General features: G+C 44.4%; 1 protein-coding gene across 1 annotated transcript in view; it reads left to right on the top strand.

Moving 5' to 3' along the window:
• Positions 1 to 8,967, top strand: part of CREG2 (cellular repressor of E1A stimulated genes 2) — a 40,546-nt gene extending 31,579 nt beyond the window's left edge. The window contains exons 3-4 of the mRNA XM_008008208.3: positions 2,992 to 3,105; positions 7,284 to 8,967. Coding sequence (XP_008006399.2) covers positions 2,992 to 3,105; positions 7,284 to 7,431 — 262 coding nt within the window. The 3' untranslated portion in view covers positions 7,432 to 8,967. The remainder of the gene's footprint in view (positions 1 to 2,991; positions 3,106 to 7,283) is intronic.
• Positions 8,968 to 15,795: the final 6,828 nt, after the last annotated feature.

Raw genomic sequence — 15,795 nt, 5'->3', positions numbered from 1 at the left:
GGGTTCATGCCATTCTCCCGCCTCAGCCTCCCAAGTAGCTGGGAGGTAGCCTAGCTTTCTACTTGAGACCAGAGGACCTAAGGTAGGGTCCTATAGGCCTGGCTGCACCCCTGTGAGCTCCATGGGCCTGGACAACTTAAATCCTCTGAGTCTCACTTTTCTTACTTCTAAACAGGGGTTAATAATAAAACCTCCTAGGGTTGTCATGAAGCTCAAACAAAATGAGGTGACGTATAAATGTCCTTGGTATAAAAATTGACAAATCTTACTACAGCAGCAGATGATGGAATACACAAGCCTTTTAGAAATACCAAAAACACTATGTGAATGTATGTGACTGATACTATCATTGTGCTGCCTTATCCTTGAACCATCTTCCCAAACACTTATGGACACAGCTTGCAACAGCATACAGCACAAGCTGTGACCAAGAAGAGCTTTCCCTTGTGGATTTACGTGAAGCCACTATCTGAACGACGTTTGGAGAATCAGATTCTCTTGTTTATGCTTCTTCCAGAAATAGGCACCCTGACATGATTAGAGGTAGGTGAGAGCTTTCAGTTCCCTTCCCCACAGGCCAGGCATGGTGGCTCATGCCTGTCATCCCAGCACTTTGGGAGGCTGAGGCAGGTGGATTACCTGAGGTCAGGAGTTCAAGACCAGCCTGACCAACATGGCGAAACCCCATCTCTATTAAAAATACAAAAATTGGGCTGAGCACAGTGGCTCACGCCTGTAATCCCAGCACTTTGGGAGGCCGAGGCAGGTGAATCACAAGGTCAGGAGTTTGAGACCAGCTTGCCCAATATGGTGAAACCCCGTCTCTACTAAAAATACAAAAATTAGCTGGGTGTGGTAGAACGTGCCTGTAGTCTCCGCTACTCGGGAGGCTGGGGCAGGAGAAGTGCTTGAACCTGGGACGCGGAGGTTGCAGTGAGTCAAGATCACACCACTGCTCTCCAGCCTGGGCGACAGACTGAGACTCTGTCTCATTAAAAAAAAAAAAAAATTTAGCTGGGCATGGTTGCTGGCACCTGTAATCCCAGCTACTCGGGAGGCTGAGGCAGGAGAATTGCTTGAACCCGGGTGGCACAAGTTGCAGTGAGCCGAGATTTCACCATTGCACTCCAGCGTGGGTGACAGAGTGAGACTCTGTCTCAAAAAAAAAAAAAAAAAGTTTTCTTCCCCACATCCTCACTGCCAGGTGACCTTTAAAATGGAAACAGGTCTTAGGATAACTCTGTCACCACAGAAACATTTCTTAGCAAGCAGTCACAAATGCGATCACCCTACTGTTCTTATTATTTCTAATACACTTTCTGCTGATTAAGAAACCCTCCAGTGCAGGTTCTGATGGCAATATTTGAAAGTCCTTATTCCAGTCACTGCTGGATCCAGACAGATGCATCCTACTACTCCCGGGATGCCATTCATATTACACACACATCCAACACCTGCCAAAGCTTTCTTGTGTCCATTTGATGTGTTTTGTTTCTGCAGTTAAAAAAAAAAAAAAGAGAGAGCCGGGCGCGGTGGCTCACGCCTGTAATCCCAGCACTTTGGGAGGCCGAGGCGGGCGGATCACAAGGTCAGGATATCGAGACCATCCTGGCTAACACGGTGAAACTCCGTCTCTACTAAAAATACAAAAAACTAGCCGGGCGTGGTGGCAGGCGCCTGTAGTCCCAGCTACTCGGGAGGCTGAGGCAGGAGAATGGCGGGAACCCGGGAGGCGGAGCTTGCAATGAGCTGAGATCGCGCCACTGCACTCCAGCCTGGGCAACAGAGCGAGACTCCGTCTCAGAAAAAAAAAGAAAGAAAGAAAAGAAAACTCACCTAACATGAGATCTACCCTCTTAGTAAATTTTTATGTGCACAATATTATTTTGTGAACTCTTATGTTGTATAGCAGATCTCTAGCACTTATTCGTAGCAGAACTGAAACATCATTCCCTTTGAATAATAACTCCCCATTTTGATAGGAACGGGGGCAGGGTCCCTGGCGAGGGCTCCACCCTCAAGCCTGGACCTGAAGCCCTAAATGAGAACAGGCATTCCTGTTTTTGAGCCTGAATGTTGCTTTTTGGCCTGCCCTGCCCCCACATCCTGTGCCCATGTAAACCTCAGACCGCAGCTGACAGAGGGAAAAGCAGCCAGACTTTGAGAGGAGAAGAAGCAACTGAGAGTCGGAGAGGATGGATAGATACAGCTTAACTTCAGACGGCACAACTTTGGAGAGGAGCCTGGCTGGAGATGGCCAGGTCTCAGCGAAAGATCACCTTCCTGCACCAGCCCCTTTCCAGCTGTTCTTCTACTGAGAGCCACTTCCACTGCTTCATAAAACCTCTGCACTCACCAGTCTTTGAGTCTGTATGACCCGATTCTTCCCGAATGCCGGACAAGAAGCCGGGTACCAAGAGGTCAGGGTGTATGTCACCCCGACTCACCACTGAGCTGGTTAACACTTAGCCATCTGCTGATGGCAACCACTAAAAGAGCATTGTTTGTAATACATGCCCTCTGGGGCTCCAGAGTTTGTGGACAACTTGGTACGGGGTTCATTCCTGCCTAAAAAAGGCACTCGCCCCTGCTCATGCACCTGCTCACCTGTGTACTCCCCCTCCTGCAAGGGGTTTGAGCTCAGCAAAACAAGCACCCCCGCTCCCCGAAAAACCCCACCCTACCCCACTATCCCAAGCCCCTCGAGGGAGTCAGGAAGCTTTCCTGTCTCAATTTCCTCCACCCTCAAATGGGCACTTTTGACTAGGGTGCTTCAGATGTTATCTCACTGCCCCAGAATGCAGACTGATATCTAACCTACACAAGCACACCTATTACAAGGCCTGGGTATTTTAAAGTAACTATCCATCACATAACCTGAATGATATAACCAGGAATGTGAGTAGTATTTTTAATTTTATAAAATCGTTAGAATTGCCAGCTGATGTGCTATCCTTTTTCTGATATACAAAAAATGTTTTTCACATGCAGAAAAAACATTGTTGACCCGGAAGATCCCCGATGTGTCCGTTTAACGCTCACTGGCCGGATGATCGCAGTGTCTCCAGAAGAAGTAGAATTTGCCAAGCAAGCCATGTTTTCAAGGTGTGTAAATGCTTTAAAATTGATATGCCTAGAAATACACAATAATAATAAGCAGAGGTCAGACTGTGCCATTTGATGCCTCTGATGCAATGACAGTGATTGGTCTCCACTGCCCTTCAGTGGTAATAGGACCAAGCTAGCCTGGCTGTGGAGATCACTAGCAGCGGCAGCAGAAGCCAGGTGAATGCCTCTGGAGAGCACCGCACTGAGCTATTCCAGGTACAATTGCTACCTACTTCCAACCTTTGACGATGCCCTGCCTTGCCATGAAAAGAGCTGAGCCTTTCTCGTCAACACCACAAACATTTTCAAGCATCCACTCGAAACAAAGCACATTGCCTGCTGGGGATGCCAGCATAGCGTTTCGCAGTGTGGTGTTCCCACCCTTAAATCAGTAGGATGCTGACTTAGATGCAGTTTTACGGACCCCACCTCCACCTGCTTACTGGATCAAACTCTCCGGAAACAAGGCTCAGAAATCTATATTGTAAAAGGCATGCTGCAGGAAATTGATGTGCATGCTACAGTTTGAGAACCACTGCTGTAGGGGTCCACACAAGTGAGAGGGCGGCCCAGCCTGGAGTCAGAGCTTGTGCAAGCTGAGGACGGCGCACGCACGCGGGGGTGGCCTTTCCACAGGTGTCCCTGCAGGGGCAGCCAGAAATGGAGGCTCAGAGCTGGGGTGCGGGCTGGTGCAGCGATGGAAACAGGCTAGAAGGCATTGGTCTGCGGTAGAGGGAGGGTAACACGAAGGCAAGTGTTGAGCTGGAGGGGTGATCCACAACCCCACGGGAAGAGGAAGATCCTGCACACAGGGATGAGGCGAATAAGCAAGCCTTGTAAGGACACAGAAAAGGGCTAAAGGTACAATCGGAAAAAACTAGAATTACTGGGGTTGGATATGGTCACATGAGCTCATGGCTTTCAATACTTAAAGAAACAGATGATGTGTGTGTGTGTGTGTGTGTGTACAAACGTTTTTATTTTTTATTTTTATTTTTTATTGCTAGCTTTTAAACTCAACTCTAGTTCTTGAGTTCCTCTCTTCTTTCACATGTTATTATAAGCAATGAGAAGAGGCCAAAATCTTCCCTAGATCAGTGGGTTCATTAAGTTCATTTCCTATTTTCTTGTTTTTAATTTTTATTTTAAGTACTGGGATACATGTGCAGAATGTGCGGGTTTGTTACATAGGTATACATGTGCCATGGTGGTTTGCTGTACCTATCATCTAGGTTTTAAGCCCCCCATACATTAGGTATGTGTCCTAATGCTTTTCATCCCCTTGCCCCCACCCCCCAACAGGCCCCCGGTGTGTGATGTTCCCCTCCCTGTGTCCACGTGTTCTCATTGTTCAACTCCCACTTATGAGTGAGAACATGCGGTGTTTAGTTTTCTGTTCTTGTGATAGTTTGCTGAGGATGATGGCTTCCAGCTTCATCCATGTCCCTGCAAAGGACATGAACTCATGCTTTTCTATGGCTACATAGTATTCCATGGTGTATATGTGCCACATTTTCTTTATCCAGTCTATTACTGATGGGCATTTGGGTTGGTTCCAAGTCTTTGCTATTGTAAATAGTGCTGCAATAAACATACGTGCACATGTGTCTTTATAGTAGAATGATTTATAATCCTTTGGGTATATACGCAGTAATGAGATTGCTGGGTCAAATGGTATTTCTGGTTCTAGATCCTTAAGGAATCACCACACTGGTTGAAGTAATTTACATTCCCACCAATAGTGTAAAAGCATTTCTATTTCTCCTCAGCCTCGCCAGCATCTGTTGTTTCCTGACTTTTTAATGATTGCCATTCTAACTGCCATGAGATGGTATCTCACTGTGGTTTTGATTTGCATTTCTCTAATGACCAGTGATGATGAGCTTTGTTTCATATGCTTGTTGGCCGCATAAATGTCTTCTTTTGCTTCATGACTAAAACACCAAAAGCAATTGCAACAAAAGCCAAAATTGATAAATGGGGTCTAATTAAACTAAAGAGCTTCTGCACAGCAAAAGAAGCTATCATCAGAGTGAACAGGCAACCTACAGAATGGGTGAAAATGTTTTCAATCTACCCATCTGACAAAGGTCTAATATCCAGAACCGACAAGGAACTTAAACAAATTTACAAGAAAAAAACAACCCCATCAAAAAGTGGGCAAAGGATGTGAACATTTCCTGTGTCCCACCTAACTATAGACAGCAGCATTGCCAAGTCTGCCTACCGCTACATAATGTAGGTCCCCTTACCTCCAGCTTTCAGTAGCCTTTCTCTGCGTTTAGTTTTAATTTTAGAGACAAGGTCTTTTTCTTTTGTGCAGGCTGGAGTTCAGTGGCGTGATCATATTTCATTGCAGCCTTCAACTCCTGGGTTCAAGGGATCTTCTTGCCTCAGCCTCCTGAGTAGCTGGGACTACCCACAGGCATGACCGTTTTTGGAGGCAGAGTCTCAGTCTGTCGCCCAGGCTGGAGTGCAGTGGCACGATCTGGGCTCACTGCAACCTCTGCTTCCCTGGTTCAAGTGATTCTTGTGCCTCAGCCTTCCGAGTAGCTGGGGTTACAGGTGTGCGCCACCACACCTGGCTAATATTTGTATTTTTAGTAGAGAAGGGGTTTTGCCATGTTGTCCAGGCTGGTCTCGAACTCCTGGCCTCATGTGATCCTCCCGCCTCAGCCTCTCAAAGTGCTGGGATGACAGGCGTGAACCACTCCACCCAGCCAGGCACTACCTTTTTATACGACCTCACTGTCGGTCTCTTCAGGGTCCTTCCAGCTTCCACCCACTGCCTGGGCCCAAAGCCAGTGCCCCATGGATTAGGGATTGTTGCATCAGCACCACTTCCAGGTATCAAACTTTGTTCCAGTTATCAGTACAAAAGTAGGTTTCTTAAAACAACAATAATCATGTTATTATCTTGACTGCATAATATTTGGGGTGTGATGGCATCAGATCAGCAACTTTTGTTCAAATGGATTAAGAAAATAAAACAGTTTTGGATACTGTACTTTCAATTTCCCTGTATGTTTCTTATTGTTTCAAAATAAATTGTTCTTCAAAAAGATGATTGACTGGGTGTGGTGGCACACGCCTATAATTCCAGCACTTTGGAAGGCTGAGGCAGAAGGATTGCTTGAGCCAGGAGTTCAAGACCAGCCTGGGCAATATAGTGAGACTGCATCTCTACCAAAAAAAATATTTTTTATTAGCCAGGCATGGTGGCATGCTACTCATGAGGCTGAAGCAGGAGGATCGCTTGAGCCCAGGAGGTCAAGGCTGCAGTGAGCTATGATCCCACCCCTGCACTCCAGCCAGGGCAACAGAGCAAGATCCTATCTCTAAAAAAAAAAAAAAAATTTTTTTTAATAAATAAAGATCATCAACCTATTATTGCATTTGCTTTGTAATAAATGTTTTTCCCAGTTTGGACGTGGTCTTTGAATTATGTTTATAACATTTTTAGAGATAAAGGAAATTTTTATGAAGTTAAAAAAGAAAGAAGTGAGCCACAGCCCCTGCCCTCAGTGATACCGCAGCATGTTTAGGGGTATGCATGGGGGAGAAGCAAGTCAGTCAACAGCACAAGACGGGATGTGACGTTGCCTGTCAACTCCAGCTCCAGCTGCCTCTCACTTGCCTTAGTAGCTCTCAGCCTGCTGCACGACTAGAAATCTTCCCATGAACAAGCTGGTTTCACAGGCTCACCATTCTGTTAACATTTCATATAGAGATGCATAAAGCCTTTCTTTGTTTCCTAATAATGGTAGCCAGCCTCCACGGAGCACTCACTCTCTGCGGGTGTTGTATATGTGGTTCATTGCCGGCTTCCCCACCCCACCCTGTGAAAAGCCCCGTCAACATCACCCCACGTGACAGGTGATGGGACAGAGGCTTGAGAGTGCCGACAGCCCGCTGGCGTCACAGCTCATCAGCGGTTGAACTGAGAGTCACACCAAGGAGCCCGGCCCACGACTTGAGCCTCTAGCCACTGGGCTAAGGTCTACAGTCCCTGACTTCCTGTGGTGGTCCCAGGCACTGACACTCCGCTCGCTGGTTCTGCCTCTGAGCGGCTGTCAGCCCACATGAGGCCTGGAGTCTGGAGGTCCTGTGACTTGGCCCAGGGTGCACTCCTCCGATAAGAGCAGCTTTACTGTGGTCTCTCTTTATTCCTGCAGGCACCCAGGGATGAGGAAGTGGCCTCGTCAATATGAATGGTTCTTTATGAAGATGAGGATAGAACATATCTGGCTTCTGAAATGGTATGGAGGCGTGTCCAATATTTCAAAGGAGGAATATTTCAAAGCAGTTCCCAGAAAGGCCTGATGGAGTAAGAAGAAAGTCCTTGGTGTTTGCACTTAAATAAAAACCTTTTCAGTGATGCAGCCAGACAGCCATTGACCACTGTCTCTTTGTTGAAGGGTTCGTAGCAGCCCTGCCATCGCTGCAGCAGAATGAGAGAGGGGAACAGGGAACTCTGTGCTAGATTTGAGATTAAAGTGGTCATTTGCAGATCTCCAACTCACACGGATACTTCACGTAGATAGTCTTTATTCCATTGTATTCAGTCCAGACTCACCTATTCAGAAATCATATAATAGCTGGTGGTCAAAATGACGTTTTGAGATCATTGTTGTTTCACTCTTTAAGAAAAGACAATGCCTGTGCCTACAACGTGATTGCTTTGTATTGTGAGAGTGTCTTTGTCGCTTGCTGTGCCAAACGCAGCCTTGGTTCTAAGCTCACTGTGACCACGAAGGAGCTGACTGTGCATCACGCAGCCACAATATTGTTTTTAGGGTGAGGGTGGAGGACTGTGTGTCCGTGGATTACTCCTGCTGGTGGATTGCAGATGCATTATTAGGTCATATTGGCTAGAAGGTACTGGTCACTTATGCAACTTTTTTCCCACCATGACATGAAAGCAGTGTAAGAACACAGGATGCTTTGTGCACAGCCCTTCTCCATGTAAGCAGCCATGGCAGTGCGTTAAAGAGAAAGGAGCAGCTTTGACATGAAGCTCCCTAGATCCCTGCTGCTCATACCTCTGGCAAGGGTTCCCCTCTCTCATGCATGAACAGGGGCATCCAAAATAAGAAGCTCCCCATTCTGTGGTGGGGAAAGCGGAGAGGGGAGAGGGTGAAGCTGGGAAAGTAAAGACAGCATGTTACAGAAGGAAGAAAGGAAGCCAGTAACTGAGGGCCCACTGCCTGCCCAGCCCTGGGCCAGGCCCTCAGCAGAAGCCATCTCATTTAAGCCCTGCAACCGATGAGCTGCACGTCATCATTGGCTCTTACAGACAAGAAAACGACTCAGAGAGGCTGAGTCCACATGCCAGACAGCTCACTGCAGAGACGGGTGGAGTGGTTCCTAGAAGACATCCAGTTTTAACAACAAAAGAGTTATTGAAATGCACGGGTAGAAATTGAACCAGGAAAATCAGTAAAGTGATTGTAAAAAAGAAGGACTAGCTTGCCTAGAGATGATGTTTCTTGCTTTTGGGGGGAAAAAAAAAGGTCTCTGAAATTTGATTCTTACTATAGATTTAAAATGTTCTACATATTATATGTAGGAGCTCCTAGTGTTTTCAAGAAATTAGACTGTACCTGTGTACACTTCTAAGGCCTACATGGACCTATGTATATATATGTAAGACCTCTGATCATTAAAACCTATAAAGGGTTGAGTCGTCTCAAGTTTTCTGTCTTTCTGTAATGGCTATAAACTTTCTTTGGTAGGTTAGGGAGGTTGTATAACATAAAAAACACATCACTATATATAGGAAATATGCATTTTTCAAGTAAATAAAAGTGTTATTAATGATTATAAACATTTGCTTAACAAAATAACACATGATGAGAGTTTGAGTTGTCTATATATATATATATATATATATTTTTTTTTTTTTTTTTTCTTCTTCTTTCTCTTTTTTTTTTTGAGGCAGAATCTCACTGTATCACCCAGGCTGGAGTGCAGTGGCTGGATCTCAGCTCACTGCAAGCTCTGCCTCCCGGGTTTACGCCATTCTCCTGCCTCAGCCTCTCAAGTAGCTGGGACTACAGGCGCCCGCCACCTCGCCCGGCTAGTTTTTTGTATTTTTTTAGTAGAGACGGGGTTTCACCATGTTAGCCAGGATTGTCTCGATCTCCTGACCTCGTGATCCGCCCATCTCAGCCTCCCAAAGTGCTGGGATTACAGGCTTGAGCCACCGCGCCTGGCCTGTCAAAATATATTTTAATTACCTATTGCTAAAAACATAGTAAGATGCAGAGAATTATTTATTTGTCATAAGCCCATCCTCAAAAGAGTTCCTAACAGTGGTGATTTCTAATATATAAGAATAAGGTACCTCTGAGGGAATTTTATATTTTCAGAGTTTAAAATTATTGCTACTCCAATTTAGACAAAAGGGGAGAAAGCCGGAAGAACAAATGACATGCTCAAATGTATTGCAGCAGTCCACCTCACACCTTCACACTGGAAGCTTCGCTGCCCCCGATCCTGTCCTGCAGATAAGGTCCCCTTGCTAGGTTTGCGTTTATAGTCAGGTTCCATTTAGCTCAATAAGGTCACTGCTGCTCCAAAGGACTTTGCTGAGTGGATGCCATTTATAACCACTGATGAATGTTATCAGCTATTTATCCAAATTACAGGAAATGAAACCTGAAAAGGTTGGCTAAGAATAGTGTTGAAAATTCACAGTTTTAAGTTTGATGGACTCCATTCGGGCAAGCGTGTTTCAGCAAATCTCTAGAAATTTACACTGATTAAAATTTTAGAGACTGTTCTGGAAGTTCTAGACATGACAATAAGGCAAGAAAAAGCTATTAAATATATACAGATCAGAAAGAAAAAAAAAATGTATCCCTATTTAGAGATGACAGGATTGCCTACATAGAAAATTCCAAATAATCTATTTTTCAAAAAAGAAACTCTGGAACTAGTGAGCGCAGCAATGTCTCGGGACACAAGATCAGCATACAAAAGGCAATTGCATTTCTCCACGCTAACGATGAACATGTGGGGAAAAAAACTAAAAACACAATACCATTTGCAATCACTCCAAAGTGAAATACTTACGTATAAACAAAACTTACCCAGGACCTATGTAGTGAGAATTTTTAGATGCTAAGAAAAGAAATTAATGACCTACACAAAGAAAGAGAGATACCATGTTCTTGGATTGGAAGATACAAAACGGTAAAGAGATCAGTTCTCCATCTCTCCATCTCTAGGTTTAATGCAATTCCTATCAAAATCTCAGCAAGGATTTTGTAGACCAATACAAGCTTATTTTAAAAGTTACATGGAAAGGCACAGGCATTGAAATAGCTAAAACAATCTTGTAAAAGCGGAATAAGGTAGGAGAAATCATTCTATTTAATATAGAGTTATTACGTAGCTACAGTACTCAAGAAGTGTGGTATTTGGTGGAGGTGTAGAAACATACATCGATGGAACAGAATAGGGAATCTAGAAATAGGCCCACACAAATACACTCAACTGATTTTTTTTTTATAAAAGTACAAACTAATTCAACAGAGAATAACCTTTTCAATAAATGTGGAGCAAGTGGACATCTGTAGGCAAATAAAATGAACCTTGGACTAAACTTCATACCTTATAAAAAAATTAACTCAAAAGAGATCATATCTGTAAACATAAAATGTAAAACTATAGAATATAGAAAATCTTTGGGAACAAAGGCTAAGCAAAGAGTTCTTAGACTTGATACCAAAAGCACAATTCATAAAAGAAAAATTTGATAAATTAAAATTAAACTTCATCAGAATTTAAAACATTTGTCCTGTAACAGACCGTGTTAAAAGACCAAGAAGACAGGCTACTTACTGAGAGAAAGTATTTCCAAACCACATATGCAACAAAAGATTAGTATCTAGAATATATAAAGAACTGTCAAAACTCAACAGTTAAAAAAATTTTAATTAGAAAATGGAGCACATGAGCAGACATTTCACTGCAGAGGATATACAAATGGCAAATAAACACGTAAAAAGATATTCAACAGCACTAGTCACTAGGGAACTGCAAACTAATACTACAATGAGCTATCACTACATACCAACCAAAATTGCTCAAATAAAAAATAATGATAACACCAAATGCTGACAAGGATGCAGATAAACTGGGTCAGTCATATACTAGTGGTGGGAATATAAAATGGAACAGCCACTCCAGAAAACCATTTGGCAGTTTCCCATAAAACTAAACATGCGACTGCCATACTGACCCTCAATTGCTCCTGAGCATTTATCCCAGAGAAATGAAAAGAGGTTCACACAAAACCTTGTGCATGAATGTTCATATCAGCTTAATCCATAATGTTTAAAAACTTGGAGCAATCAGATGGCCTTTAACAGGTGGCTGGTGGAACAGTGAGTGGGGCTGAATACTACTCAGCAATAAAAAAGTACTAATTACTCACATGGGTAACTACTGGGATGAATTCCAGAGAATTATGCTGAGCGGGCAAAGCCAATCATAAAAGTTTGCACGCTCTATGATTCCATTTACATAACATTTTGAAATGCAAAAGTATAGGAATGGAGAATAGATTAGGGGTTGCCAGGCAGGAGTGGGGAGAACAAGAGAGTTGGGCATAACTGTAAAAGGATAGCACAAGAGATCCTTGTGGACATGTTCAGTACCTTGATCAAATCAGTGTGAAGATTCTGGTTAGGATGTTATACTATAGTTTAGCAAGACGTGCCACTGGGGAAAACTGGGTAAAAAGAACATAGGATCTCTGTATTATTTCTTACAACTGCATGTGAATCTACAATTATCTACAACTGTCTCAGATTCTACAATTATCTCTGAGTAAAAAACTTAACATAAACAAGATTTAAGGCTTAGCTTCATAAGGCATTTGTACTCTCTCTCTTATTAGTCCCTAATAAAATAAGGAACTGAGCTATAGGCCAAAACCTAATACAAAGAGCATTTCATTTGTTAACTGTTAATATATCCATTTGCAGAAGAGATGTAAAATTCTTTAAAATTTTCTTAAATATGTTCTATTTAATGTTAAATACAAATTAATAAGAATGCAACAAATCTGCTGTATAGATTTTAAGTGGGTCACTTAGGAGGAAAGGACATCTTCAAATTTCTGATATAAACGTGTTGAGTAAGCTATAGGTGTACATAAGTATCCAGGTGTATATATAATGATTCTCCACTGATTTTATAGAGAATAACTATATTTCCAGTGATCTTCCTCTAAATATTGTGGGAAATAATTCTGTTTTAGTGAATAAGCTGATTAAAGTCTATCCAGACCACCATATTCTTATTTACAGTGACTGTACATATCCATGATTTTGACATGTAGAGTATAACTCTGATGTTACTTATTTCAGTATGCCTTGTATATATTAGTTGTTTAGAAGAGAGTCGCTTTTTGATTGCAAAGTATTTCTAGGCTGGGCAAGGTAGCTCACGCCTGTAATCCCAACACTTTGGGAGGCCAAGGCAGGAGGATCACTTGAGGTCAATAGTTCAAGACCAGCCTGGGCAACATCGTGAGACCCCCATCTCTACCAAAAATGTTTATTTAAAATAAAAAAAAAAAGCCCGGCATGGTGGTGCACACCTGTAGTTCTAGCTACTTGAGAGGCTGAGGTGGGAGGATTGCTCCGAGGCCAGGAGTTTGACACTGCAGTGAGCTATGATCATGCCACCGCACTTGAGTGATAGAGTGAGACTTTATCTCTTAAAAACAAAACAAAACAAACAAAAGGTGTTTCTACAATTTTTCCAAAAAGTCTGTATTTATTTAAATAATTGAACTATTAAATACTGTTCTGAAAACAAAACCTCTCTAGGATAATTTATTGATGCTTATTTGATTGCTATAACAGAAAGTCAATTATTGTAAAATATGAATGGTAATGATGTCATTTGTTTGTGCCATGCAATGCATGTAGAATGTAAAATCTGTTTTCAAAACTAGATCTATTTAACCAAAGACTATTTCATTCCTAATATGATTTGTGTGCTTGATTAAATGAAATTATGATACCGATATATAGTCATTTCATGTCATACTACAAATTACCATTACTAGAGGTTCTAAGAAAAAAAGACATGACTACAGAGAATCAGCAGTTAATTTTCCAATAGAAAAGAAATAATTAGGTCAGGCGCTCACGCCTGTAATCCCAGCACTTTGGGAGGCTGAGGCGGGTGAATCACCTGAGATCTGGAGTTGGAGACCAGCCTGGCCAACATGGTGAAACCCCGTCGCTACTAAAAATACAAAAATGAGCCGGGGGTGGTGGTGGGTACCTGTAATCCCAGCTACTCGGGAGGCTGAGGCAGGAGAATCGGTTGAACTTGGGAGGCAGAGGTTGCAGTAAGCTGAGACCGAGTTGTTGCACTCCAGCCTGGATGACAAGAGCGAAACTCAGTCTCAAAAAAATACAAAAAAGAAAGAAAAAGAAAAAGAAAGAATTAGCTGGGTTACTTTTGTTGATTTCTTAAAATGCACCTAATTGGCAGACTTGTAAATACCAACGTAGCCACGCTTTGGTATTCCTGCCCTTGAAAATATTTGCCATTTTCAACATAATTGTTATTCCTGGAGTTCAGGGCTAGGAAAAAGCGCCATCTCACTGATGAAAAAACATGCACAAGGGTCACACATAGATAGGGTGGCACAAAATGATGTGTGCCCACGAGGTCAATCCTGGGTGACTCTAGCTTCCACAGACCACCTGCCAACACCCTGGCTTCTCCAGGATATTCTTGTCCTCCACTTAGGGCGTCAGATGGCCTGGTTCACCTAGGAATGGGGAGGTTCCTGGAACGTGGGACTTTCAGTGGTAAAGTCAGGAAAATCCTAGCACACTGGGAGAGGTTGGCACCCCTCCCTCGACGCCACCTCTCAGTCTCCCACATCCTGGGCCACCCCCTGGAGCAGGCCATCTCTAGGGTGACCCACTTCTGACCACGCACTCAGACATCTCCACCCACACTTCTGTCCTTCCAGCCTTTCTCCCCTGCCGCCAGAGCACTTGCTCAGGAAGGTGACCAATGACGGGATGGGATTGCAGTGGAGAACACGGCCAGGCCCTGCACTCAAGATACAAATGGTTTCTAAACAGTAAGTAAACAAGTACGTTTGGACCCCAGGTCATCATTCTGTAGATTCAGTGCCCCATCCCTTCAGCCAGTATCCCCGCTGTTTTCATCAGAACCACGTGGCGAACTCCAGCCTGGATAAATTCAGTCCTCATCTCTGCAGCTGAATAGCGTTCACAAGGATTGCTTTGACCTTAAATCCAAGGGCTGCCAGCCCTGACTAGGCCCTCCCTGTAGCAGGGCTTTCTCCGCAGCTGTCTCCCACCCTCTCCTATATGCTCCTGGAGAACTGGGCTGTCTCCAGTGAGCGCTCCCTCAGTCCCTGGAGAACTCCTCCAGTGGCCGCAGCCCCTTCCTCCTCCTGCCTGGTTTTGCAGGGCAGGGTTTCCCTGCCTGGATATGGGCAGGTGCGGGTCCAGACTCATCCCAGGAAGAGACAGGTGTGATGCAAGAAGGGGAAACGAGGGGGCATTTAAGGTGTTTTCTCTTTTTTTTTTTTTTTTGTTGAGACAGAGTCTTGCTCTGTCACCCAGGCTGGAGTGCAACGGCGTGATCTTGGCTCACTGCAACCTCCGCCTCCCGGGTTCTAAGTAACTCTGCCTCAGCCTCCCGAGCAGGTGGGATAACAGGTGCGCGCAACCACACCCGGCTAATTTTGTATTTTTAGTAGAGACGGGGTTTCACCATGTTGGCCAGGCTGGTCTCGAACTCCTTACCTCAGGTGATACACCCGCCTCGGCCTCTCAAAGTGCGGGGATTACAAGCGTGAGCCACGGTGCCCCGCCGTTTAGGGTGTTTTCTAAGAGCAGCTGGGGTGGGAAGGAAGGTAGTGCAAGCAGCAGGAGGCTGTGGCAGCTGCAGCAGGGACCTGAGACCACGACCTGGAAGGCCCAGCATTGTCCACAGTGAGACATGTGAACACCCAGTTCCAGAGAGCTGATAGCGATGACAAGGCCAGGCTGAAGCTGTGGCACTGGACGGTGGAGGTGACCGGGAACATGGTGACTGGGGTGAGCCAGATGCCGCAGTCAAAGTGAAGGTGAGCAGGAGGGCGAGGCCAGCAGAGAGGAGGGAAGAGGCTGACTGGGAGCCATGGGGGTAGGGGAGGGTGCTGCCATCCTGCTTGTCGCTACTGCTGAGGGCTACTGACGTGAACTTATAAGGAGTAGGGTTGTTTCGTGTTGCTTTACCGGAGGAGGAATGACGTGCAAAGCACAATCATAGCTTTATAATAGACTAACAGTAGCTTGAATCCACTGTTTCTTAGCTTTGTGAATTTCGAGAATGAGTGAATCCTTCGAATCTCAGTCTCGTCCCGTGTAAAATGGGATTATTATGCAATGCCTGGTATGCCATAAAGGTTACTAGACATGGTGGCATTATAGGACTTCTCATTTGCATATCGTATAGGTGACATTTGTCCACGTGTCAGTCTCCTTAGCAAGACTGGGAGCCAGTGGAGGGGCTGATTTTGTACACGGCCATTTCTGGCTCCTGGTAGGTGCTCAGCAAATGAGTAGAAAGAAGGGATGATTTCGTTTTCTGAGGGCTTTGGGCCAGAGCCCCTGCCCAGGTCTCAGTGGG

Source organism: Chlorocebus sabaeus, chromosome 14, assembly GCF_047675955.1.
Source record: "Chlorocebus sabaeus isolate Y175 chromosome 14, mChlSab1.0.hap1, whole genome shotgun sequence".
NCBI lineage: Eukaryota > Metazoa > Chordata > Mammalia > Primates > Cercopithecidae > Chlorocebus > Chlorocebus sabaeus.
The sequence above is the reverse complement of the archived record's forward strand: the minus strand, read 5'-3'. Positions and strand labels throughout refer to the sequence as shown.